The sequence below is a fragment of the Anser anser genome (assembly GCF_964211835.1).
Source record: "Anser anser genome assembly, chromosome: 2".
In the NCBI taxonomy this organism is placed as follows: domain Eukaryota; kingdom Metazoa; phylum Chordata; class Aves; order Anseriformes; family Anatidae; genus Anser; species Anser anser.
This window is the reverse complement of record NC_139721.1, coordinates 21547076-21574869: the sequence shown is the minus strand read 5'-3', so window position 1 is coordinate 21574869 and position 27794 is coordinate 21547076. Positions and strand designations below refer to the sequence as shown.

Below are 27794 nucleotides of genomic sequence, written 5' to 3'. Positions count from 1 at the left end.
AAAAATGCTTCAAAAAATCAAGTTGAAAAAAATCAAATTTAATTTCTTCTCCCCTCCTTGGTATTTAAACACATTTCTCCTCATTCCATAAATATAACCTCTGTCATGTAATACTTAAGGAAATGTGAAGAACAGTGTATTAAGAATAACCTGAACCAAGAAAAAAAATAGATGAAGAATGCTGCATGTCAACAATCATTACTGATTTTTGAGCCTAATTAAATATTTGTAATGCATTATATGTATTAGTAGGTATTAACACTACACAGTTTAAAATAAACTCAGCATGCAAAAATTTTACATCTTGCAACATCAATGATCAACAATTCCATTTTTAACAACGCATGACTATCAAGGTTCTTACAGAACTTACCTGCTGATATTCACCAATTCATTAATAATTTTGATGACTAACAATCTACTTGTCTACTCTACATTTGACAACATATCACAGTCTACTTTCGCATTAAATCAGAAAGTAAACCACCAGTGTGCACTATCACTAGCTTTTTGCACAGCAAGCTACTTATTACAAAGAAAAAAGGTGCAAAATTACCTCTGGATGAGCCTAGCCTGGAAAGTGATGAGCGCCGAAAGGATGGATAACCAAAGTAACTAATATCTTCTGAAAACATAGCATCAGCATCAATAATGACACTTGGGTGAGCAGAATGTATGTCAGCATCCAGAAGAGACATAAGATCCTCTATAAGAGGAGACAAGGGTCTTAAGTGAATAATCAGCTACTTAAAACATCAGCTAGAGAGACCATCAACTAAATAAATATCAAAACAACAAAAGAAATCCTACCTATTAATTGAATTTCTGCTCTTCAGATTCACCAGTTCCAACTCATGTGCCTCCTGTGCACCCACATGTACAATCAAGCATGGTAGACTAGTGCACAAAACCAGTTTCCCTACAAGAACTGCTCTCTGTCACTCTTCTAACCTCATTTCCCAAGGAAGTCTTAACCAAAACAATTTTTTTTCCTGTAACCCAGAAATTCAGACTTCAGCCTTTCTCTTGGAAGAACAAAGCCCTGTGGATACACATCTGACCCCAGTGGATACATATACACAGATGTGCATACACTCATGCACACAGACAGAACTCTAAAGATGACCTAGAATTATGACCTAGAATTAAGGAAGAACAGAACTGATGGTGAAAGCTGGCCTTCACAAAGCCACGTCTTTGATGGCAAAGGTTACAAGTTCCTCCACAGAACGTTTCTTTCAGAGTGCCATACTTCACTCCCAAGCTAGCAGCTGCAGCTCTCAGTACAAACCTTGAAATGGCAGCTACATTAACAACAACGGTTATCTGGAAGAAAGCAACATTTTTTAAAATTATATATATATTTTTAATACCACACAGTTAAACTCAGGAAGATGAACTCATACTGTGACCACCTAAGCTACTATTTCGGAAAACTTTAATTCCTCTGAAGTCGTGATCATCACTGAACTATCCATTTCCTATGGTTTACTAAACTACAGCTACTATCCACCCACAGAAGAGGCTACTGAAAATTAGTCAAGTCCAGAAATACTGACTGACAGGACAGCTGAACCAGACTACCACCTCACTGCTATAGAAGTGACAGTCCTATTTCCATCCCTCATCACTGTGGCAAGACCCCTCCTTGGGCCAAGGTGGGATATCCACATCTCAACCAGCCATTTCAGGGCATTATCTTGCCTTGAAATAATTCTTCATATGGGATATGGAGGCCAGGTGTGAAGAGAACAACCCCTTTCAGCAGCAGTCTTCAGACTGAGTTAACCAGGCAGTCAGACAGCACCACGAAGGTGCTACGTTACCACATGCAGCACTACCATCAGCACACGTGCTGCTGCTTCAGGAGACAGCTTTGCCCATTCCCAAAAGTCCACACAAATCTGACTGAAAATTTAATCAGGCTCCCAAAATTAAGTTTCCATGCCACCACACAAGTGAAGGTCAGGATAGCTTCTCTGGGCAGCAGAACCACTTAAAGCACTTTGCTTAAACCACTCATGAAACTAACAGGAAGCTATGCAAAAATTTCCCTCAGAAAACACAGAAGTAACAAATAACTTCAACGGATCTAGTTCTCAGCCTCAACCTCATAATAAATATAAAAACAAAATAGTGACTAGGACTCGAGACTCAGGTAAGTTAAATAAAAGCATTCTTAATCTTAAAAGCTGATTATTATGGACCTCTTCCCTCAGTATCTGGAATGAAGGGGAGAAAAAAAGAAAAAAGCACCAACAACAGGGTATCCCACAACTGAAAAGAAACTAGGTCCTCTCTCACAGCCAGCAGTAATTCACTTAACAGTTCCATTTATTGACACTAAAAGTGTTAGAGTCATTCACATCCCAGCAAATCACAACAGTCATCCTTACGTTTTCTGGAGTTTAGAAATTTAAGACATACCAGCCACCAACAACTGTCTCCAGAAGAACGGAGTTCACGTAAGAACAGCACTATAAATAGTGAGCTCTGTGGACTTCAAAGCAAGACCTGTGAGAGTTCTTTTTGCAACAAATAAATAACCCACTGGAGTATAGTCTGTGCTTCTAAAAGCACAGCGTGGAACTGTGGTCCACACAGTATGTTTTAGAACATGATCCCTGACTGCTCAGAAAGCCTAGTTAAAAAAATAAATCTTGTTTGGCAAGCAGACTCTGTCTTACCAAAAAAATAAAGATCTCTCAGGATGGCCTTACCCTGTTGCATATTTTATCAGTTTTCCACTGGTTTTCCACAACAAGAAAGCAGCAGAACACCTCACCTTAAATACCAACTCGCATGTACCATAGCTCAGGAGGCGGAAACACAGCTCAAACACTTATTTATCCTGATGTTCACATTCACCATTCGCCTTTCTTCCCAGGTGAGCTCCACCTCTGTGCAGTCTAGCAACTTTCTCATTTTTTGGTCATTATCCAGCCAGAAATTGGAAAAACTTTGATCTCTTTTAGGAACAGAATTGGCCAGCACAGAAAAAAAAAATCACTAACCTCATTCAAAATGGACAATGTCTTTTAAACTAAGCTAAACTAGAAATTATCCTGAAAGAAAACATGCACTAACTCAAACACACACACACACACGTACCTTCCAGCATTTTAGATATCTTGAGGTTAGCTATATTTCCAAACAGGAAAGTAAGAATTCAAACCATCAGACCTAAGAACCAGAACTATGCATTTTTGGCTACATGTGCATTAAGATAAGTGAGGAAATCAAGCCTTTTCTTACCCTCTTCTTTCAGCTTCATATCAGATTTTAATTTTCTTCCAATATTTCTGTAAGAGATCCCCCTTCTTCCATCCTCTATACCAGCAAACAAAGGTGCTAAAACCAGTAGGGATAGGAGCCAAATCCACTCCCCTTCAAAGATCACTGGAATTTTTTAGTTCTGTGAAAACACAGATACTGCAAGGCTACATCCAGTTAAAGAATCCAGGTGGGGGAAAAAAGGAAAAAACATATTCTATGACTTTATTTTTCTGCTCTTCAGGAAAAGCCCATGAAATGATATCTTTCATCTCTTATGCAGTGGTAGACCAGAATCAACCCCCTCAAATACTGATTTAGATGCGATGATTCTGAGCAACATATTTAGGTAAGAAAGTACCTATAATTCACTTGTAAATACCATTGAAAATTAGCAGAAAAAAGAGAGACGGGGCAAAGGACATTTAAAAAAAAGGGGGGAGGGGAGAAGACAGTTTCAATATACGCAAACAGTAATTCAAGTATTATTTTTTATTATTTTTCAATAGCTCCATGGGTAGCATTAGAACTGTTTTCTATGGATTCATTAATTGAAGGCATTGCCTGGATCAATTAAACATGAGCTCAGTTTGAGGTCGGAAATGTTTTCCATTAAGGGGGAAATCATAAGGTATCTCCCCTTTTCTCAGCTGCATATTTTTATAAAATATACAAGAATTCGATGTCTTCACAATCCAAACTTGAAAGAAGCAGAGATAAAATTGGCAAGCCTGTGACAGCGTAGGACAAAAACATGTATTTTGGTTTCCTAGGAAACCAGACTTAAGCAGAACTCCAGCCTTCATTTCTTGATAAGAGATACGTATTCAAAACATTACCCAACTTGAAGTTCATCTTCAAACCCAAGGGAAAAAAAAGAAAAAATACACTAAGAAAACCACAACAAACACATACTTAATTGTCTTCCCCGGAGGAAAGCCACTGAACACCCAGTTTTTAAACTGATCTCTACATATGCTCTGGTTCCCATCCTTCCTCACTGCAAACCAATACAGTAAAGATTGCTGACACAAGCCAATCTCTCTCCTTACAAGAAGATGTTTTGTTTTTTTTTTTTCTTCTTAGAACAAACTCATCTCAAATTCTGAAATCCAAAGTAGTCTAGATACTACCTAAACTGTTTCACAAGTCCCACTAGTGGGAACCCACTGTATGAAGGAGTTACTGAGCAAACATCCACACACATGAACTATACAAACAACCAAGTGTTTTAAATTCTATAGAACCAGAGAGCACTAACAGAACATAAAGCCTGGAAGAATACTCTAACACAACCTGGTACGGGCTGGAATATTAATCTAGACATCTTTGAGTCTTTTCTACACTAGATTATTTTGTTCTCTGTAGTTTTTACTTTGATTTTTTTCCTCATTTATTTGTTACGCATCAAATGAACTCACATTCCTTTCACTGAATCATCATAAAGAAACAGGATTAGATAAGTCAAAGTACATAAGGCTCTAAAAATAAAATTCTAAGAGAACTTACTGAAGGCAATCTGTACAGAAAAGTAAGAGTTCTGCTCTTCAATTAAGACATTTTTGAAGAATTCTGGAAGAATTTTGGTATGTTTTTGCTTCCCTTAAATAATTCAGATGCATAACCCTTACAATACTAACTGGATTTATATCACAACTGATATATTCATGAAATTATGATGTATTTAAACAATAACTTACACATTTCACAGTGTCTGAAAAGTATCTCAGCATTTTTTTCGTTTCTTTTTACTTTAAATCAAGTACAAGTTATTCTTAATGTTTAAAAAAAAATCTGTCTTCAAAAGTCTAGAGGAGTAACACCTAAATTGAAGAGTCTGATCTAAGCAAAGCAACGGACATGCAGAAGGGAGAAAGCAAAAAGCAGCATACCCTTTCAATCAAAATGCAAGAGCCTCAGAAAGTCCTGAGGCAAAAACAGCCTTATCTTTTTTTTTTTTGTATTTGATAGGAACAAAAACAAAACACTTTAAAGTAAAATTTGGCATCATAAAAAGTAGAAGTTCATTATCTTTCAGAATTGCGTATACGTACCTGACTAAAAATAGAATGTGTGTAGCAATTACTGGCTATCTACAGCTTCCTTCTATGAACTCTGATGTTATGGGTCCAAAAGAACATCCAGAGGCAAGATGACAAGTGCAAGTAAGAAGAATGCAAAGTTTCTAGAGCAAAAGACTTAAAAACTGGTTCCATGTAGTTCTGAAGGACAGAATATTGTTAATTCTTCCATAGAGCTACAGGCAAGGTTCTCTAGCCATCAGGTTTTCCTGAAATCTAGCCTGCATGATTATGTGATACAAGTAAGGGTTGGTAATTTGTACTATTTAATATACCAACAGTAGAGTCATGACAGCACTGATCAGTATTCAGCTAGACTTCTCCAAATGTTTTGATCACATTCAGTTATCAAGTGAATCCATTTCTGTGCAACAAGCGTAGTTATTTTTGCCTGTAGAAGTCAAATAAGTTAAGACAGACACAAAAGGCATAGCACATTCTACAAACTGTGAATTACGTCTCTGCAGACAGACTGGGGTTAAGACATGTCAAGTTTCATTTCAGTTGTCATTTCTACCCCGTTTCCCACAAAAAATGGAGAAAAGATAACCCAGTTCCTCTGTGGGTAAAGGGGAAAAATATCAATACTAGTAGGTTGCAATCTCTTGTAGGAAAGATCAGCCTAAACTGTTATCACCAGTGACAGGACCCGTGGGAACGGTGTGAAGCTGAGGCACAGGAAGTTTAGGCTGGACATCAGGAAGAGGTTCTTCAGCGAAAGGGTGGTCGCACACTGGAACAGGCTCCCCAGTGAAGTAGTCACTGCACCAAGCCTGTCTGAATTTAAGAAGAGATTGGACTGTGCACTTAGTCGCATGGTCTAAACTTTTGGGCAGACCTGTGCGGTGCCAGGAGTTGGACTTGATGATCCTTATAGGTCCCTTCCAACTCGGAATATTCTATGATTCTATGATTCTAAACAGGTGAGAAGCGTTCAAAATTTAAGCCAAGGATGAAGTTGTTTACTGAAGACAGTGAAAGTCTGCATACTGGTTCAACCTATCATCTCAAATACAAGAGACAGAGTGCAGTGCAGGAACCTTCTAATAAAAGCTACTAGCCACAGGTTGTAAGACAGTCCCTATTAACTGATTCCTATGATCCCAAGAGATATTAAGAGAACAGTTAATGCTGTAAGGAAGCTGGTTAGTACAGTTAAAAGGAACTTTTACTGTGAATGATTTCAGTGAATTGTCTTCTGAAGCCAGGTTCTAGAGGAACACACTCTGGTATGCTTAGAATAAGAACTCCTGCTTTGAATACAAGCAAAGAGTTGAGAGAATTTAATTCCTCCAATGCATCTAACGTTATGAAACTGATCACTAAAATCAAGGCTTATATTAAGGATTTTTCACCAGAGGATTCTTGATCCTACAGCAAAATAAAGAAGCTTGACAGATGCAACTAAAGCCAAGAGACAAATGAGTTGCAAAGCCTTTGCTGCAGAACAAAAAACCTTTGTCTAATCATGTGATTGACAAGATAAAGATGGAGGAAGCCCATGAACCTTCCTGGTGAACCAGATGAGCAGAAAAAATATCTATTAGAGAATTACCAAAATGTCATTTTGACACACAAAAAGAAAAACTAGTATGTAGTCGGAGTTTAGATGTGTTCTTATCATGCAGTGCATCTAATACAAACATTAGATTTGGCTGCTGTGTTTTCAAATATGTTTACTCAACAAGAAAAGGGTCAGATTACCTAAATTATTTGGCCAATGCAAAAGAAGACTCAAAGTCTTCCCTAAAAATCGATTACATGGGGCAAACAATATTCCGAGAATAACTGGACTTCAATTACAGCATTATACCTGTATTGCCAGAATACTACAGCATTTATAAGGGGTACTTGAGACAAAGAATAAATTCTCAGTCTTAACTGTAAACTGCTTTGCCCTAACTTAAATTTTGGTTTAAAAACATGTAACTTTTGCTCTAAAAACTGCTGTATCTTAGGAATACATGTTAGTGGTAGAAAAACATGCAAGTGACTGGAAGGTTTCAGAATTAGCTTCTATGAGCAAGCCACACAGCAGTCTCAGCAACTCACTGAGAAGCAAAATATAGACGTCAGTAATGCTGATGTTACAAAGCCTGGAATCCTAAAAAAATAACTAAATTCAATTTGGTGCCACCCACAGAATGAACAGTTATTAATGCCTAACCTAATACCTCGAAACATCCCAGTGCATCTTTTGTTTTCTACATCTTTAGACTTCGCTCCTATAAGTAAGAAGTCTTCGCTGCATACCTCGCACAGCACAGAGCACACTGTGAGTGTTTAAATACAGGAAAATAAGAACACATTGACACTTCCTCATCAAAATTTGCAGGATACAAACCTCCAGGAAGATATGATTCACTTGCTGTGTCATCCCCATCATCTCCATCTTCATCATCACGACTCAACAAATTATTTACAGCAAGGTTTACATCAAGATTTGTTCGCTGGAGTTCCCGAATTATAATACTTCTGGACTTTCCTTGTAGAACAACTTGTGCCTGTCAAAACAGAGTAGAATTGATTACTAGTCATTTTCAGCTCACCAAACACCATTCCTAATATAAGGATACTTAACTCTAGAGGAAGTCTAATAAAACCAAGAGAGCAACTATCAATTCTCCAGAAGTCAATCACAGAACATACACACAAAGGCTCACGCTGAATTTTCTCAGTATCTTGTACTGGATATTTAACTTCCTCTCAGTTCAATTTAGGCTTACTGGACTCTAACTTTGGTGCTGTATTTCCTTATTGGTCACCTTACAAACTACTTCCTGACATGCTCAATGCGGTAGGTAAACAAACAGAATATTCTCAAAAACAGATTTTGCTTATTGTTTCTATACAAGTGTTTAAATATGTCAGAGTTTTGCCATCAACTGTTATTCCAAAACTAGACCTCAAACCCTATCTTTTTGACACTGATTTCTCTTCCTGCTGTCCTTAAACAGGTAGCCACTTCCCCCTGTTTTTCTCATCATCCTGTTTCTAAAGGTTCACCTTCAGCAGTTTCTGCAACATTTAGGTTTTTAATAGAAAAGTGCAAACACAGAAGAAGCTTTCTGTGAAAGTCTCCCAGTTTTTATTAGGTTCGGAATTCATAAAGAGACAGGAAGCCACTCTTTCACTGGTGTATCTGTAGATACCAAGGCTGTTAGCTCCTATCTTGTGCCAGCTATGCTATAGGCCACTCAAAGCACACGAGAAGATTATCTTCAGCCTAATAACTAGCATCTGTATTCAACATGTACGCCAGCAACTTCGTTTGAACTAAGAATTAAAATACATTCATTACATTTTCCTTGAAAAATAGAGGAAAAATGTCGTTTCAACATACTATTGCATCATGAATCACACAACATGAAGTCTATCAACTTATCCAGGCTGTAGCACACTGAGAGGTAAAAGCAGAACCTGAAAATCATCAGTTACATTTACTAAAAAATTAAGTGGAGGTGTCCATGAAGAAAATGTATTAGTATTTTAAACAGATTAAGTATGTTCAGTGTCCTTCATTTCAATCTAAAATAGATATCTGGCTTTTTTTTTTCCTTTGTTGGATAAAAGTAATCTGCTTCCCCTTCCTTACATTCCCTTAAGAAACTTAACTTTATTATCTACATGCCTGGTATGATAATCAAATATTTGACCTTCTCACTCTATCTTTTATCTGCAAATGAACAACACGTTGCATTTCTCATCAAGACTGAACATATACCTCGCCTTAGTGGAAGTCTGGGAAACGAAAATTCCAATATCCAAAAAAAAGTCTGTCATTCACACTATGCATTTCAGAATAAAAGCAATTCAACTAGACGTAGTCCATCTTTTCAAGTGTACACCATTATTCCTTGGAGAAAATACGGTACTATTAAAACACTTTCCTGTCCATACATTTGAAAACAAGAAGCTTCTAGCTCACACACCTGTGAAATGAGTTCCTCTGGAATGACTGATGCTGGAATCACTGGTTGTGGTTGACTCCCCAGCAGTCCAGATCCTCTATCTCGTCCTGTGCGTATAACCCTGGTCTGCCTTCGAGAATCTCGAGCTCCAGCAGATGATCTACCAGAAGATCCTCCTCCACTTCCACCAACCCCTGAACTCCAGCGACTTCTAAAAAGATTTAGAGAGGAACATATATTTTATAGCAGCATATTTTGGGAGATTTCAAGAAATACGGCATCAGTTTTATTAAGAATAACTTGTAGACAGTCTCTGAAAAATATAGGAGATTGACTTCATAGGCAAATGCTATGAAAGTCTCTCTCAAAACTAGTAAGAATATGAACACCAGGTTAATTGATAAAGTTTTGAATTAGACAGGAAGAATATAAAACAGGACTCCCAAGTGCATATTGTACTTTCTACTGCTCTTACAGTTGTGTGGATGTGTACACAAGTGCCCACACCAATTCCCCAAGTTTCCAGAAGTAACAGTATTAGCAGCATAACATCTAACATTCAGCTGTTAACTTCTTACTATAAAAGCACACGAGCAGCAGATCAGTGGATTGTGTTTCTATACTCAGATGGCTCTTTAAAAATTCTGAGACTTGATTTATATTAACAAATTGCTTCAGATTACACTGAAAAAATCAAGTAATACTCTTGACCGCAAGATGAATCTTACACTAGATCGTTCTATTCAAGAGATACTCTACTTTGGACCTACGGCTACTGGTGAAATCAGCATCACTTATACTGCAAAAGCATGCATAAACTGACTGAACAAGAAGCTTTTTCATTTCAATGAGTCAGTAGGTATGTTCTCCAAAACAGTATCTAAAATTCACATTAAAAATATGTTACCTTAAGATATAAAAGCTAATTAGGTAAAAATAATTGTCTCACATTTTATAGTTTAAGTTAATTACTAACATCCTTCTCTCTTCTTCTGACAAGAATCATACAGTTACAGAACTGCTCAAGCATCCACCTAAGATGAGGCCCTGTCAGACATCTGCATTTTCAGGACTCTAGCCAGCAACCACACAGACAATAGCCCAATACAAGACAATAAGCAATACAATGAAGGCTTCAGCAAAAAAAACACATCTTGTCTGATCAGATAGAAAAAGAGCTCACAAAAATAGATAATGGTGGGGGGGGAGGGGAGAAGCGATATTTTATTTAAACTATTTTAACTAGTTACTCTGCTTCTAAAGGTGTGAAAGGGGGCTGAGGAAAGACAAGTTCTTCCTACACAAAAGTTTCCAATTCAACTCTCAGCATGGAAGATGTGGGTTTAAAAAAAAGCTTACATACTGGATTTTAGCACTTCATACAGATACGTCTCTCTACTTTAAGTTATAAACTGTCAGTGACAGACATGAGAGCTCTAACACTTAAAACGCTATAAACATATACCTCAAATATTCCAAGTGTGTCCTAACCCGATAATGAAGAGGTATCACAAAAACATTTTCTTTAAATACACACTATACCAACTGCATTTTACTACCTCAAATTAAATCAGGTCTGGAGAAACCCACTGACTTAGCACATTGTCATTTTCAGATGTTATTTTTAGTGTAACTAAAAGCTAATTAAAATGTGGTTAAAACTTCAAGAAAGCTTGAAGAAAAAAAGGTGAAGTATTTAATATCCCTTAAAGAGAAAGGCTTCATTCCTTCACCTCTTTACAAATGTTTAATAGCTTTGAAAGTTCTAAAATCTACTGATCAACCCCAATACAAAAATGTTGTCTTCATAAAATGTACCTCCCTTGTGTTTACAAAACTTCCTTTTCATCTGGGCTCCTTTCAAGTGGACTTAAATTCACCTGAAGTACTCTTAACTCTGTTATACAACTCTCTTTAGCTTAACAGATCTATGCTCTCAAAGATCTACGGAGAAAAAAAAAATCACTGGGACACAGCTATTCTTATCGAAGCTCCCTAAACCTAAAATAAAGAGAACTGAAATCCTTCTGCTCATCTACTAGTTTTTCACATCTCTTCACTGCCCACTAGTATGAAAGCGATCTTCCAAATCCCATGATGTGATCTAAGGATTCCACCATTTGAACCTTTTCAGATTCAGGTTATTACATCAAGTACTCCTTTCATTTAATAGAGCAGATACAGTATCTACTGTTACTCTGAGTTTGGTGAGTTCTAAAACATGCAAGGGAAAGAACTTAGGAACTCTCCAGGGTTGGTCTCCTAAGCACATAGCTTCAAGTGACTTTAACTCGTTATGCTCAGATAAAAATTAATTCAGCACATTCCTAGTCTGAGGAGAAAACCCTACACTTTTGACAGCAGGTTTTTAAACATGACGGTACCGATTTGCCTTTGAAGTTTAGCAAACAGATTTAGGTTCAGATGCCCGAGTTTCACAAGAAGTTGGGGTACAGGATATCTTTCAGGCAACTAGACCCTCAGTGAAATCAGCTTATGTGGTAACAAACAACAAATTCACTTTGAAGGAAAAGCTGTAGTTCCTCTTCCCTTTAACAAAACATTCACATGCAGAAAGTACGGTTTCTAGTAACAAGTCTCCTTACTGTGGATAGTAACCGTAGAAAAACACGTTCAACTTCTTATAAAAGCACATAAATTCATAGTGATTATGTAAAGAAGATTAATTTACATTGCTATATGAAGGGACACCATCAATTTTAAAGCTAATGATAAAATTTGAGCCTGTATAATATATTTAGCATATAGTAAAATTTTAAAAGGTTCTGAGTGACAACTTTTTGACGTTTCCTTCCTATTACTATGTGTAAGACCTCACCTAACACAAAACAGCATATTATTTGGGGCAGGGGAGAAGAAAGAAAAATAAAAATGAATACACAAAAGCCTGTAAATATACATAATGAAGACTCTACCTGTGCAAGTGCTCATTTTACTTTATGCCACTACCCTATTAGATAATTTAAATTGATAGTGTCCCTCTAAAAAACTGCTTCTCAAAATCAAGTAACCAAAAAACATTCAGAAGAGGACAACAGCCAAAACAAAGTTATTCTCCACACATACATGAAGAATGCTCCATATCCTAGGTACTCAAGGGTCACTTGCATATCTGTAATTTTAACCAAGGTTTTTTTATTATACCCTACCTACACAACTGCTGTAATTATACGTTCCCTTATACATACTGCATACAATTTATATATGTGTATACACATATACTCAAATATGGAACAAACAGATTGCAGCCTCAATCCTATCAAAACTTACCCAAGGGTGTTGCCTGCCAGTCTGCCCAGAGTTTCAGAACCAGACAGAAACCATGGGGAGTCACTAGTCCTGCCTGGCCTGGATGTCCTTCCTGCCCCTGAGCCACTGCTCAACTTTGAACTGAAAGTAAAAGATGGTAAATCAGTCACAAAACAATCCCAAATGGGTTAAGAACAAAACCTGGAATCCCAGGTCTAAATTCTCAGGGACTTAGTCTGGTAACATACCAGCTTAAGCAACACCCTTGGGGAATATTCCAAACTAATCTAACTGTATATTAAGAGGTACGCTGAGAAAAGAAAATGGAAAGCATGTCTAACAGATCGTAGGTACATCAGCAATCCGTAACAGCACAGTTGCAAGTACACATTAACCTAATTAGTGATTTGAGATAGCCACTGTACTAAGTTTTCAGTTAGCGTATATGGACAAAATGTAATTGCCAGTTGTTTTATCTGCAGATCTGAGCCTGAGTTTGCTCCTTTGATATCAAGCAGCATTTTACATCCAAATATGTTAAACAGTCCTATTAAAGACGACTTACCTGGACTGAAGAAAGTGGATCTAAAAAGCAAGCCTTTCCAGACAAGACCACTTTCAAAGTGGATTCTACGTGGGGCTTAACGCTTTAAGACAGTTTCTTTTCATGATTATTATTTTTTGGTGCGGTTTGGTTGTTTCTTTAAGTTAAAGACATCCTGTCTCACTTGTTTTATAGCTACATCTAGTATTTATTCCCTACACCAGTTTGTCAAGCTAGGCTGTTTGGCTGCATCACCATAACTATTATGCATTTACTCAAAGTACCCATTCCAAAAGCAATCTAGTTTAAAAACAAAACAAAAAAGCAGCCAAGCTGCTTATCCAGTTCAAAGGAATGATTTAATATGAAGAAAAGAGTTTCTTACCCATCATTATTATCAGGTTTACCCAATTCCAATCTGTCTGGCTGAACTGAAAAACCAATCCTGCAGACTCTACCATCCTATATTTAAAAACAAGAAAACCAAGTGTCCAAAATTGAAATGCAAGACAGATACAGAAAAAAATACATGCAAAAACATGTCTTGGTTGCTGAAAAAAGTTCATCCATTTGATTTTAAAAGAATTACTTTTAACTGTATGGTTTCAAGTTAGTTATCTGAACATATTTTTGAGTAATTTACCTCAAGAAGAAATGCAGCATGATTTGGTCCCACCACACACTGTTTAATAGTAGCCTGTTCCAATACATTCAATGGGGGGTGGCTGAAAACAAAAAGTGAGCGATATATAACATTTTTAAACTTTTCAAGCCCAGAAACAAACAAACTAGTGACATATGGAAGGAACAATGATAGCAGTGATGTTTACAGATATAAAAACTTTCAAGAATGACTGAACACGTACATCAGATGAAGGATGTGTTTTTTCTGTTGTCCTTCCAGTCATTAAGCACAGAAATTGCAAAACAAAACCTTAACGGGTGAGAGAATTTTCATTTAATTTTATCATCAATAAACATGGGACATACTTTAACTTAGTCATTTAATAAGGAGGGCATTTAATAATATTTCATAACTGAAAACATTTTCCTCCTAATGTAAGAACTGTCTATGTGAAGCATTTACAGTGAGGGTGACGGAGCACTGGCACAGGCTGCCCAGGGAGGTTGTGGAGTCTCCTTCTCTGGAGATATTCAAGGCCCGTCTGGACGCCTACCTGGGCAGCCTGCTCTAGGGAACCTGCTTTGGCAGAGGGGGTGGACCCGATGATCTCTTGAGGTCCCTTCCAGCCCCTACAATTCCGTGATTCTGAACTTTACTACACGTCCTGAGGCCTTCTAAGGCTATTTCTATAATAGTCCTAATCCTTGTTGGTATTATTAAAATCACCCTTTCCTAAATTACTTGCAGCATCATGTAATACGTCTTACCTGTTTAAATTATATTTGTTCAGCTTCTCTGAAACTTCCCTTAATCTGGAGAAAAAAAGAAAAAAGAAATGAAGCCTCTGTTGTATATAACATCCACTTAGGTGGCACATTTACAACACCATTTTGTTTGGTAGGGATACTTCCACATATAACACACTGATTAAACTGAACCTCTAATCCCAGATTAAACTATTAACAGCAAACTGCAGAACAGCAAACATTCATGACACTACAGCAGGGGACTGAAAGTGCATTATGGCAACCACTTACCACCAGATTTAATGAAGCTTGATCTAAATTCTACCTAGTGTTGGGAGACTACATCACAAATGGATGGTGTTCAGCTTCAAGTCAAGTTTTTGTTTTGGAGGGTTTTAGTTTAAGAGTTTTACCCTTCCACCTATTACCTTGCTGCAAAACCCATGTTTTCTTGCATTTCTATGTGTTTTGCAACTCGCCACCAAAAAAGATGCCTTGTTACAACCACTTCCAACCTTACACACAAAGTAAACAGATGAAAGGATGAGCATTAGTTGTAGATATATTTATGTTTCCTTGTAATATGTTTCAGTACACTATCCCATAGCAGACATTATTACCATTTTCTAAAGAATCCAAGTATATGGCATGTCAGAGCCAAAAATACGACAGTAAGTTCCTCAAAACAAAGACGACTGGAAAATATGCACAAAAGCCAACGTCAAAAGGGACGAACAACGAACTCTGACAAATAGAAAAAACAAACCAAAGAAGATTCACTATTTAATACAGGGTTACCTAAAACATCACCTTTCCCAACTGTGTTTCCCAAAGTACTTCCAACTCACTTTTATGGCACCTCACCAAACGGAAGATCAGAACCCAGAATCTGGCCAACTCACAGACTACTTCTGCTTAGAGGGCAGTGTCCAAAAGTAGAAGCCAACAGAGTAACTTCTGCCTTTATCACTCACTGCCTTAGAAAAGATCATCTCTGAGCTGCAAAGATCCTCTCATAACAGGTAAAACTCTGCCTCCCATCTTCCCAAACATGAGAAAGGATCTAAAAAAGCACCTGAACAGCTTCCAAATTTAGCGAGAATATTTGTATTATAGATACTAAATCAAGAGATGAACCCTGTAAATAAAGGTCTTCCTAATAAAATAAATAAAATCATATCTTTTTTTGCCATGTTTATCCTAGTATTTCACAGATCTTAACCAGCAACCCCTTTCTAAACTTCACAAGGAGGCATACACACCAGAACTGTTTTCTGGTGTCTGAACCTTTAAAAAAGGTTCAGACATCCAAATCTTAATGTTATCAGGTGTTTGACTCCACAGCACTTGTCTGGAGGGGAAAAGAAAAAAAAAAGACATACCTTTGTTGGAGAAACAAGACAATTTATACTGATAGAAATAACTGTGTCTGATACAAGCACAAGGTAAAAGGACCACTGTGAAAAGGCAGCAGGAAGGCGGTGAACACGCTTAGAGCCAGCCTTTGCTATCGCAGCCAAGCTGCTGTCTGTAAGGAGGCGTTTTCACCAACCTCATCTGCAGCCACAACTACTTCACACAGGAAAATATTAAGGTTCTTTGAAGGCCATCCACAAAAGGAAGATACAGACCACAAGCTTCATATGCAATAGGTATAGAAGGTACCCCGTAAGAGTGAATTACTGTGGAAGAACACCGAATGAAATCCCAGAGATGAACGTTATATAGTCCACAGCACACTGCAAGGTTCTATGAAGCCAGCAGGGATCTGCTGCGTAATTATCAACAAATTAAACATCCCTGAAGCTTCACATCTTAACTATGTTTCCTAACAGTTTCCCAGGAATCTGGAGCAGTTTTCCATTAACGCTACTCCTCTTAGCAAGCACGAGTGGGAAAACCTACCTTTAAGGTCACTGCACTGACTGTAAGGAAAGCTGGCAGCAAACAAGGCAGCACTGTACTGGAAATGGTTACGAGGCTGGTCTACAAACAACATTTAAAGTTTCCTTATCGGAGCTTTAGTAATGCTCAGCCTTTGTGACAGAAAGAAAAAGGTACTTTTCCAATTTGTAAAAAATCTTACTCCTTTTTTATTTCTTAAAATAAAAAAAAGTGACAGGGAATTGAAACACACAGAAAGCCGAGAGTTGTGTGCTCTGTGAAACTCCATAATGCCAGTCTGAAGAGAGTAGGTCTACCTGCAACACACCAAGATCAAAAGAGATGTGACGTTATAGAAAAGAGGCTGCTGTCAACATTTATGGGGGGGAGCAGAGAAGGTTGTATGCTACAATACTGGAAGTACTAAACTTGCAGAAATCCGTCCATCTCCTGCACAGCTGCTGTAATAACAAAGTTAGCAAGTACTGCTTTGAGGCCTGAAGATCCAGACTAGACACAGAGCACCAGTAAGAAAAGGAGCAGTTTGGTGCTGTCCCTGCTGAGCTGCTCAATTCATCCCCCTCCTCCTCCTCACTCGTGCTGCCACCACTATCTGTGCTAACACCACAGTCACAGAATTAAATGAGCTAAAAATATGAGTAAAGCAGAAAGATGCGTTCGCACGTTCTGTGCAGAGAATACATTTGTGCAAATAAAAATTCTAAATAATTCCACCCCCCCCCCCAATAATGTTTCCTGCAGCAATTCCTGTCTTTCTAGTTGCACAGTTGCATGGTATTGTGCTGCAGATCCGCTACGGGACAAATACTAGACGTGCCTTTAAGATCAGGCTGATCTTGACAATGTGATCCGATAATTTCAACTGGCGGTGCACCGGAAGAAGAAACGAAGGCAGAGACAATTTAATCAATTCTTGCATTAAGGAAGGCCAACACTGAGACCTTTTATTCGGTCTCTTTCTGTGGTTAAAAACTCATCTCCGATATGAATGGCCAGAGAGGTTAAGCTTTAAAAAAAAAAACTCTCATTAAAGGCAATTAAACCATTTCAAAGGATAAAATCCGAAGCACTATGTATTTTGCTCACAAGCAGATTGTTGGGGAAACACACTAGACAAAGAGTTCAGTGACGATGGCTTCTGTGTTAAGAAACACATTCTTTAAGCATCCCCACCAAAATTCATGCAGAATCAGTTGTGAGGAAAAACAAGTCAATTTATCTGAGCTCAAGCCAAAAAGGGACTTATTTTATTTCAATTTTAGCAGCTAGAGGTTCTCCGAACTGATGAGAATAGAAAGGAGCTGTGCTCTAACTACACAATCAAAGAGGCTCCCGATCAGGATTACAAGAGCTCAGACTTCACAAGTGACAGATCCATGCATCAGAAGGTATGATTTCTCTCAAGGTCCACTTACACTTTGAGGGAAGTTTATCTAACGAGCCATCCTTCTGCCCTGTCTTGCTGCATAAAGCCAAATAAAGCTCAGAAATGCAAGAGAGCTGAAAAGCAAACTCAATTCAAAGTACTAAGTACTTTATAGGAATACTGAACATTTCAAAGCGCTTAGCCTATTCAAACAAATGCTTAAAATCCACCACATTAGCAAAACACTGTTTCACAACTTCAATCCTATTTGTAAGAATGGAAATTTTCTGTTTTAAATTAGGCAGGCTGTCTAAGAAGTTTATTTATTAAGACACTGTAGACTTACAGAGCATATGTTCACCACGTTCAGCTTCCAAAGGACACACCTGGCCAGTCATCCTTCGGGAATACTCATCCTTCACGAGTACTTCCAGCATGCCAGGAACAGTTCACAGCACCACAAAGCGACCATAGGAAATAAGCAGGACTTTTACTGCTCTAAGACCTCAGAATCATTCAATGTGTCAGGAAGCTAACAGTTACAAAACTAGAAGAAAAAACACACCTACATCTTCTGTACTCACTGAAAATCTGCAGGACCTTCTCAATCTGGCAAAGAGCATAAAAGCACAGTGCACTGTAAACAGAATCTCACCTGATAACTGCAGCAAGATTTGCATCGTTTTCCCCTCAAAAGCTTATTTGCTGTTGAACAACAACAACAAATATTTATAGCTGCTGATACGTAATCCATCATATTTTGCAGTTTTAGTCAAATAATACTGCATTTGGCACACTTACTTAAGAGAATGAAAATAAATTCCACCATCTCAGAGATGAATTTCTTTGCTGATATAAAGCAAGCTACTTTCCATTTTACTTTGCAACTTCCAACTAAATTTTTAAATGTCAGCTAGGTCTTTAAAGAGCACACAGTAAAAATCACTGAAGTGAAACAACCCAAACAAAGGATTTAACTACAGAGATGTAAAAGAAGATGTTCACATGCTGCATGTCTCCAGAAAGAAAAAAGCCTTTCTGTTCTCGGCAAGGAATGCTGCAGAGTCCCAGACACGGTATTTAGAAGATTCTCTTGGATTTTCCTTCCTGAAGTTGCTCCTTCACAGCCATAAAAAGCTATTCACACACTCTGAACAAGGTTAAAATATCAGGCAGGGCCACACTGTAAGGGCTTCTCTAACCTCAGCGCCATGTGGTGACAGCAAGGGTTACAGAGGAGGAAAAAGAAAGGTACATCTAAATGAACAGTCGGGTATGATGAACAACTCCAAGTAGAGAAATGCAAAATACAATTAATGTAGCCCTGATTGCCATGCCAAATCTTTGAAATGCTGCAGCTTCATGAAGAGGCAGCCTTCCTTCCTACCAAATGCCCTGCTCAGACTCAGAAGAAATAAAGGTGAAAAATCTCTTCTCCACCAACGAGCAAGGGGGTGGAGAGCAGTGGTGCGAACGCAGGTACCAAACAGGATCCTCCAAGCTAACCACTACTACTCAGCAGAGGGCTGGGACGATGTGCTTAGGCTACGATGCTCAGATCACTGAAATAAAGACATAAAACAAAGTTATTGTGCCACTCACAGTAATCAGGTGCACCACAGATTACATGCAGTTCTGCTGTCCTCACTCCATTCCGAGAAATATTAGTGAGAAATACTCAGCTATGACATACTGCTCAGGAAACCTCCGAGCTGCAAATTGTTATCATGCAAGCTGTTATCATGCGGAAAAGCATCACTGTATGTTTGTCCTCTTGTAATACTTTTCTGCTGTCATCTAGCGCCGGTCACTGCCACAAACAGGATGAAAACAAGCTGGGCCTCTTGGCTGCCTAACAGCTATTCTTATGCTGTGTGGTGTTAACCACCGGGGCTTTACAGAAAATGGCTCCCAAACCTGATTATCTAGGACTGCCAGTGTGATGGATAAAGGTAGTCCTGATGGTTTAATAACCCTCCCTGGAACCGTGATAACACACGGTGCTGAGTCAGTAAGCTCTAACAGAAAGCTAATACGGCAAACATCGAACAAATGAATCCCTCTAAGTTCCCTGCAACACCACCGGGAAGTCTTCAGATAATACAATTACTGCAGGTGGTAAAGTCCCTCACAACAGACCATCAATATTTCACGATGTATCAACGCCGATAATGACCTGTATCTAAAGGTATAAGCTAGTGCAGAGGGTTAAATCTGGACAACAAAAATTAGCAGAGGTGGGACAGGGGCAACGACCTCAGAAGATTCAAGACGGACACGCACAGTGTTTAATATTTAGCATCCAGCACATTCCGCACAGGCGAGGAAATGCCTTACCCATTTTCCTCAGCCTACAGTTCAGTCCCAGTTCTAAGCAACCAAAGCTGATGTGGTGTCGCTGTGGAGGACAAGGGGAGAGCGTGGATAGAGTCCACCGGGACTTCAGTAATGCCCCATAAGATCCTCACAGAGAGCTGCAGACAGCGAGGTGGATCAAAACCTGGCTGTACGGCCGTACCCAGAGGTGCCAACTCCAGGTGGAGGCCAGTGACAAGCAGAGTACCCGAGGTCAATACTGGCCCCAGACCTGTGTGACACCTTCATTAACAACCAGGATGATGGGGCAGAGCGTACCCTCAGCAACTTTGCAGATGACAGAAATCTGGGGTGAGGTGGGGGCAGATACACCACAGGTGATGCTGCCACCCAGAGCGGCCTTGGCAGGCTGGAGAGATGGGCTGACAGGAACTTCGGGACGTTCAACAAGAAGTGCAGAGTCCGGCACCTGGGAAACAACCCCATGCACCAATACACGCTGGGGGCCATGCTGCTGGAAAGCAGATTGACAGAAAAGGACCTGAGGGCCCAGGTGGACACTGACATGGGCCAGCAGTGCATCCTTGCAGCAAAAGCTAACCAGGTGGAATGGTGCCAGAAAGTCAAGAAGTGATCCTTCTCCTCTGGTCAGCACCGGGGGTGTCACACCTCAAGAGCTGTGCCCAGTGCTGGGCTCCCTGAGTGCAAGAGAGACATGGACACACTGAGGAAAGTCCAACGGCGGGCAACAAAGATGGAGGGCCTGGAGCACCCCTCCTGTAAGGAGAGGCTGAGAGAGCTGGGACTGCTCAGCCTGGAGAAGAGGAGGCCCAGGGGATCTCATCTCTGTCTGTAAATCCCTGAGGGGAGGGTGCAGGGAGGACGGAGCCAGGCTGTGTGCAGTGGTGCCCAGTGCCAGGACAGGAGGCCCTGGGCACAAACTGGCCCCCAGGAGGCTCCCCCTGAGCACCAGGAGCACTTCTGTGCTGTGCGGGTGACGGAGCCCTGGCACAGGCTGCCCAGAGGCTGTGGGGTCTCCTCCTTGGAGCCCTTCAGAAGCCGCCTGGACGTGGTGCTGGGCACCCTGCTCTGGGTGTCCCTGCTTGGGCACGGGTGGCACCGGGTGGCTCCAGAGGGCCCTGCAAGCCTCAGCCATCCTGGGATTCTGAGGAGCTTTTCCTTTCAGGATACTTGGAGGCTGGCAGCAGCAGGATGATTTTGCCACTGAAAAGCTAGGAGTTCTTGTCTTGCTGTAAGGGCAAATACCTGTAAGGGCAGTGGCTTATGAAAAAAAAATACACTGAGGAGTGTGAGAACCATTTTAGAAGTAGCATTTAGACAGAGTAAAAATACTCATGGGTACTAAGATATCCAGATGGAATTACTCTATCGAGAAAAAAAAACCTCCACTAAGACCAGGGGACAACCACCTGTTGGACTTGTGAAAAGCAGCACAGGTTTGCCTGAACTCGATGCCTCTGATTAATGATAAATTGCCTAGATTTTACGGACTGGTTCCTCTAGTTCAAATCTACTTAGACCCTTTCCTCATATTTATCATTTATGTGACACTTGAGAACATGACCTTCTGAACAACAATTGTAAAAAGTGCAAAGCACAGCCATAAACTAGCTCAAGAGGAGCATAACGTCAATCACACTTCTTAAATAAGCAAACACCCCTACCCTAAAATAGCTATGGCACAGCACAGCCCCCCTTCTGAAAAGGGTTGTAATAAAAAGACCGAATACAAACAGAAAGAAATCAGAAACGGTAAGATCCTGACAGGAGCAGCACGCAGCAGTTACAGCACACCTACACATGTTGTTGCTTAGTACAATATTCAGAGAACTTTGTAGTGAAGCAGACATAGATCTACAGGTTGCCTAGATCCCTAGGACTTTCTGGGTGGGGGGGGGAAAGGAACGACTCACGCTACAGGAGAAAGCATAAGATCAGATTGAGGCAAAATTCAATGACAGCAGACTTCCAAAAATACGGGTCGTGGATTCAGGCAACACGAGACAAAAATCTGTTCTCTTGTGTAGAATGCATCAGATCATCATTTCATGTTGCCAGACTCTGCTCACCTGCACAAAGTCCCTATAGTTGCACCGAATTTCTGTTTAACATTTAGCACGAGGCTATTTCCTCAGCCAGAAGGCCATTAAAAGCTCAACAACTGAACCAACTCCCTCAGCTGGGTGTGAGCTCCCAATCTTCAGACAATGCAAGTTGTAGGCTATTCAGTTACCCGTCACTTCAGTAAGTAAATCCTTCCGTGACAGTAAAATGTGGAGAGTGGCAATTCAGAACCTCATGGTTTAATTCAAGGATACTTGAAAAACATCCACATTAAATAACATGAGTTAGTATTGAGATGTGAAGAAACGTGCAAATGCTGTCTACCAACACGTGGCTAGGAAGCTGTACACTTGGCGGACCAGAACGAGTGAAACTTAAAAGACCACATTTAAACAAAAATGGGGGGGAAAAAAAAACTCAGGTTTCCCGTCAGTCTTTGCTGTAGCAATTCCACCAAAACCAACTGCTATCAGAGTACATCCCTGGTTATTGTAAAAATATAAGGAACTTTTTGTGTCCTGTAGTGTTAAATTGCTGAAGATCCTTCAGAAGTTCCTTGTGAGCCACCACGGTAGCTTAAAACCAGGAAAGCCAGGTCCTGGTCCTACTTGTGGATACTGTGGGAACCCAGGTCATAATCTCGCCACCATTTTCCCTCCAGTTCTTGCACTAAGCTTTTTGAAGCCATGACCACTATGTGCAAAGTCAGAAAATGGCCTTTGATACGGACGTTCAAATGCTACAATTTTTTTTTAAGGTAAGAATTGTTAAATTATTAAGTACTTTTTGTCTTGGCTAGTTGTAGCGCTATGGAAAGATCCTCTAGCAAGTCCAGTCCTTTACTTGCCAATTCCTCATACTTGAAGGCCTGAAACCTCTAGCCAAAACCCTGGTGCCACAACAGCATCTGCATGTCGCATTCCCAAGTTGTTAAAAACTGCCTTTAAAAACCATGAAGCTCTCCTCCTCACGCTGTACTTTCTTCTACCAAACACACAACTTCAAAACCTTCCCCTCAGACACTGCATCTTTGATTTAGGTAGGAACAGAACGAGACCTGGCATAGGGAGTAGAGAGCAAGCACCATGCCAGAAAAACAAGAGCCAAATCACCGTAGGCAAAATAACTCAAAAGAAAACCCAGCTTTTGAGGTGCGGAGCTCATCACAATACCTTTTTTTTTCCCCCCACTGCTGAAAACAGATTTGCTCTTCTCCATCTGTCTGTACCGCAGCCACAAAACTCCAGGTGCTTCCCCTCAGCGTAACCAGCATTTTGGTTCCTCTACAAGAGCTCCTGAAGCAGCACGCTGGGTACCTCCTACTTCACGTTTTGCCTGCGGCCATACTATTTCAGGTAACAGACCTGCCGGATGCAGATGCCGTGCCACAAGGGAACAAAACACGCTTCGACCGCTCCAGCAAAGCCCTGCTGCTCCTGCCCAGCCTGCGTAGGGCAATCCCAGGCACGGCGTGCTTTGCCTACCTCGTCTGACCCCACAACGGCAAGGCCGTATGGTTTGCATTGCTGGAGTGCGTTATTCAGGACCTTTACATCCCTGTTCTGGAGATAGGTTTTACCAAAGTCAGCAAACTGCATAAATAATGGGGTGAGGGGGAGACAGACACTGTAATTATTAAGGTTTTAAGTATGGTCAAAGCTGAACACAGCAGTTTCAACAACCTAAGAAACAGATCCACATTAAAGGTCAGACAACAACCTAGTTCTATCAAAAGCTTTTCTCAAGAAAAGTATTAAAAGCCGTAAGTTTTTTTTCCTTTTCTGAAGAACACTTCTTGGTATTTACTAGTTAGAAAATAACTGCAGCTGTGATCATTTTTAGGGTGGACAGAGAAAAGCGGAATGCCGTATTATAAATGAAAGAATAAACACAGAGATATGTTCAAAAAAAATTATTTTGCAAGATGAAAGAGTAAGGTTTAGGTTTCTCATTCAACTACATTCACGTGGGTAACTATCTATTTTCCAGTCACATTTTTGGTAAAAAGCAGTGTAGCAGAAATATTTGTCCATAAGTCTACGTCAGAGCCCACATTGGAAAATACATGGTGAAATTATAATTTTTAGTAATGTCCAGAGGTCCCAGTCAAGATCCATCTCATCGTATCAGAACAACAGAAGTAGTTTTATGTACGTGAAAAGATAAGCTATCCCAACAAGTGAAAAGGGGAGTTTGAGGGAACCTAAAGGAGATGAGAGAAAGAAGCATAATGGAAGACAGCAAACATTCAGAAAAAAATGTTTTACTACAGGCTTGTCTTGAACCAGTCAACTACTACTTCTACACAGTATGAAAAAAAAGACAAAAATGAGAATCCAGCTTGAACTGGAGATGATGGCTAACATGCTGCAGAAAGCAATACCACAAAACCCTGTGCACAAAGCACCCAAGCTTCTTTTTGGGCTATTTTCTAGTGAATTGGAAAAGTGCAGCTGTATGAGTGTTATCATCCCAGATTACTCAAGATATTTCTTAATGCCCACAATGCTGATCAGAGTGTGTAAAAAAAAAAAACAAAAAAAACAGCCCCCACACAACCAAACAAAAAGCACACCCCCTCCAAGGTTTTGGGGTTTTGTTTTGTGTGTCTGAAGACATCCATTTCTTAGGATTATGAAACCCCCCAGCAGCCTCCACACTCTCATCTATTGAGTTACATTACCCATGTCACAAACGAAGCTGGCAGACCTCGCGGCTGGCAATAAAACAACAGTGACGGTTAGTAGTTCCAACACGGCCAACTTCCAAAATAGCATTAATCATCTGAATGTTTTCAGTTTTTATTCCACATTCTTTAAGAAAATGCCATACTGTAAAGTTAAATCAGAAACACAAAGGACCTGAGCTATTTCAGAACATCTTTTCTGATACAAGGTAGTAACTGGCTTACCGAAGAAGAAAAGCTACCCAAAATAAAATTGCAGAGAAGACACATGTAATCTCTTTTTGGATGTAAATTATTTGAGAAGTCTCCAAGAGACACCTTATGGCATAACGTTAATGGACTCAGGATGACAAAAATAGGCAATGAGACAAAACACAGAATGCTGTGTTAAAGATCATTTTTAGCACTGCAACAAAATCTTGCTGGGGCGTTGAAAATGGGTGGCAAGTTAACACTCAAAGCTTTTCTGTACCAATATGATTTAGTAGTGTAAAGCATACTGCACTTTAAAGCACAGCAGCTAAAATTTTCTGGAAGACAGGGTGAAGCATTTACTGTCACCAATTTTGCTGGCAAGTGCAGGCAGCAGCAGTGAGTTTCGAGAGGTAGACAAAGATTACAAAGACAGCAAATTCACTGCTTACATCACTGCTCAACAGGACCCAAGCTAGTATTTTACAGAAACGTAGATGACCACTGCGTCCACCTTACACCTTCTTACTCACTTTTTCAGCATGTCTGCAGTCCACAGAACTGGCAAATCTCATACCTCTGTGATCGAGGCAGTACCTGTTCTCTCTCAAACATACAGAAGAGCTCTTTAATTTGAAACAAAGCAGTTAATTTTCCCTGGAGGGGAAGGGTAAGAGAGAAATAGGCAATATTGGTTGACTTTTTTTTTTTTTGAAGCAAAGAAAAACATTTTAAGAGTAGAATATAGAACTTACTATTAAAATAGTACTGTGCTAAAAAGATGATGAAGAGCTTAAGGTCTGAAAGCTGGGTAATTGTTGCTGTAGTAGACTCATCGATGCTGTGACCATCCTCATTTACACTGACAGGCTCACCGCATTGCACAAAAACACGTATACCTTGAAAATCTCTATTTTCATGCTTAATTCAATACTTTTTTCTCCTAACTGTTCCCTCCCCATTTAAAATCTTCCAGCCACTGCAACCAGGCCTTGTTCCCACGTTCTCCCTGGGGCACGTACAGGTGCCTGCTGCTGGGGTCTTCTACATGAAGTTGTTACTAAGAGCCAAACCCTTACCGGGCTTCACCGAATTCAAGTTTAGAAGAAAAAAGGTTGTGCAGCAGAGAAGCCCAAGTAGTTTTTCTCTCTGGTTTTATTTCAGTTAAAGCAGCTGTTGAGTCAATGCAGGAGAAGACAAAACTTTTTATAGGGAACATCTTGCAAATTAAACTACCTAGGCAGCCGTCAGTGCAATCACTACAATCAAAGCTGCTTTGAAGTCCCCTCCCCTTCTTCATGTAATTTTCAAATACATACTGCAGTCCATTTAAGCCGAGAACAATTAACCGTGCCGTAACGGTAAAAACACAGCTCCAACACCCTGCAAAGCCTGCCGCGCTTAGGTACATCCCTGGTTGTTTTTCCTCGAGCGTTAAGTAACTTCTGACACAAATGTAATTGGGTGCTGAACAGTTATCTGCTCAAACTTCAGGACGTTTAAGAAAGAAAGTGTAACATGCATCGATTAAAGCCATATGGCTTAATTACATATTTATGACAGACATCTTGCTCTAGCTGCCACTGAGAATACTTTTGTAGTATTTAATAAACACATACCGTACCAAAGTTACCTTAAAAAGCATGCTATTGCAGAGGTTGAAAGCTGTAATCAAAGAAGCAGAACATAAATGTTGTTGACTGATACCTAAGAAAACTAAGAGTTAAAAAGGTTTTCTTGCAGCTGTCATGCGTTGCTATCCTTAAAGTACAACTATTAAGATGAGATCCCATTAATCTTACTTAATTATTGGTCTATTCAACAAGAACGCCCGAACTCCACAGCTGATTTGAAAAGGGAAAAGAGGCAATGTTTGTGCCCCAATTGCTATTTTACTAAATTCCTCGTGACCGCTCACGGCTACTCTCATTTCAGATCACTCGCAGTAGTGTCGCATTACAGGAGCCAAAATAAACTTGCTGCTTTCAAAATGGAAGGACCTCAATCCTGCTTCCTCTTCCTCTGCTCTTCACTCCTACTCTCCCTCGTACAGCACTTCTTCAAAATCCTTTTTTTTTTTTTTAAACCCATCTCTTCTGATGCTCACCCACCCAGGAACATTTTGGGGCACAGCACAACTTACAGCCAGAAAAGGACCCTAGCAGAGCCAAGCCCAAAAAGGCCTCGGCTACTGGCCTATGGGTAAGTAATCTTGGACAATCAATCAGATATGAAACGTTAATTGGCTCACAGGAAAATCCTGAACAGCTAGTGAAAAATTGGCCTTGAAAGTATGCGTATATGCCATTTAAAGTTTTTGAACTGTTTTAACAGAAGTTACATTAGTCAATTAACCACATTTTTATTTTCTATCAAAATTAGAATCAAGCTGCCCGAAGACAGAAGTCTGATCTCGGATTTCTTATTCTGATCTACAGAAAAGGTCTCACATATTTAAGAAAGTAAACATGTAGGCAGAATTTCCACAGAACCTGCTTTGATTAATAAATGAAGATACTAAATTGGACTGAAGATGATGCTTAACTTCCCAAATTATCACCCTTAAATAATGATATTGAAATAAAGAGATCAAATCCTAATGCCCTGCTTCTGAATGTATGAACCACACTGGTGGTACAAACTGCTTGACACAGCTAAAACCTTTTATTTTTTATTTTTTTAAAAAAGTGTTTCCAACTACAAGCCTGATAATAATAATGCCACAATACCCCTGACGTTCCCTCACTCTCTTCTAAAACAAGTCAATTTAACAAAAATTAGCACATCTCCCATC

The 27794-nt window shown here is 39.7% G+C and overlaps 1 protein-coding gene across 11 annotated transcripts in view; it reads right to left on the bottom strand.

Moving 5' to 3' along the window:
• The window catches only part of UBR5 (ubiquitin protein ligase E3 component n-recognin 5), an 83895-nt gene that overhangs the window by 51145 nt on the left and 4956 nt on the right, over positions 1–27794 (bottom strand). For 7 of the 11 annotated variants that reach the window (XM_083824765.1, XM_083824766.1, XM_083824763.1 and 4 more), the window contains exons 2-8: positions 14472–14516; positions 13723–13804; positions 13465–13541; positions 12557–12676; positions 9287–9476; positions 7699–7858; positions 557–706 (exon numbers count right to left, since the gene is read on the bottom strand). In XM_083824765.1, coding sequence (XP_083680891.1) covers positions 557–706; positions 7699–7858; positions 9287–9476; positions 12557–12676; positions 13465–13541; positions 13723–13804; positions 14472–14516 — 824 coding nt within the window. The remainder of the gene's footprint in view (positions 1–556; positions 707–7698; positions 7859–9286; positions 9477–12556; positions 12677–13464; positions 13542–13722; positions 13805–14471; positions 14517–27794) is intronic. The other 4 variants (XM_083824773.1, XM_083824771.1, XM_083824772.1 and 1 more) reach the window with 2 other exon arrangements.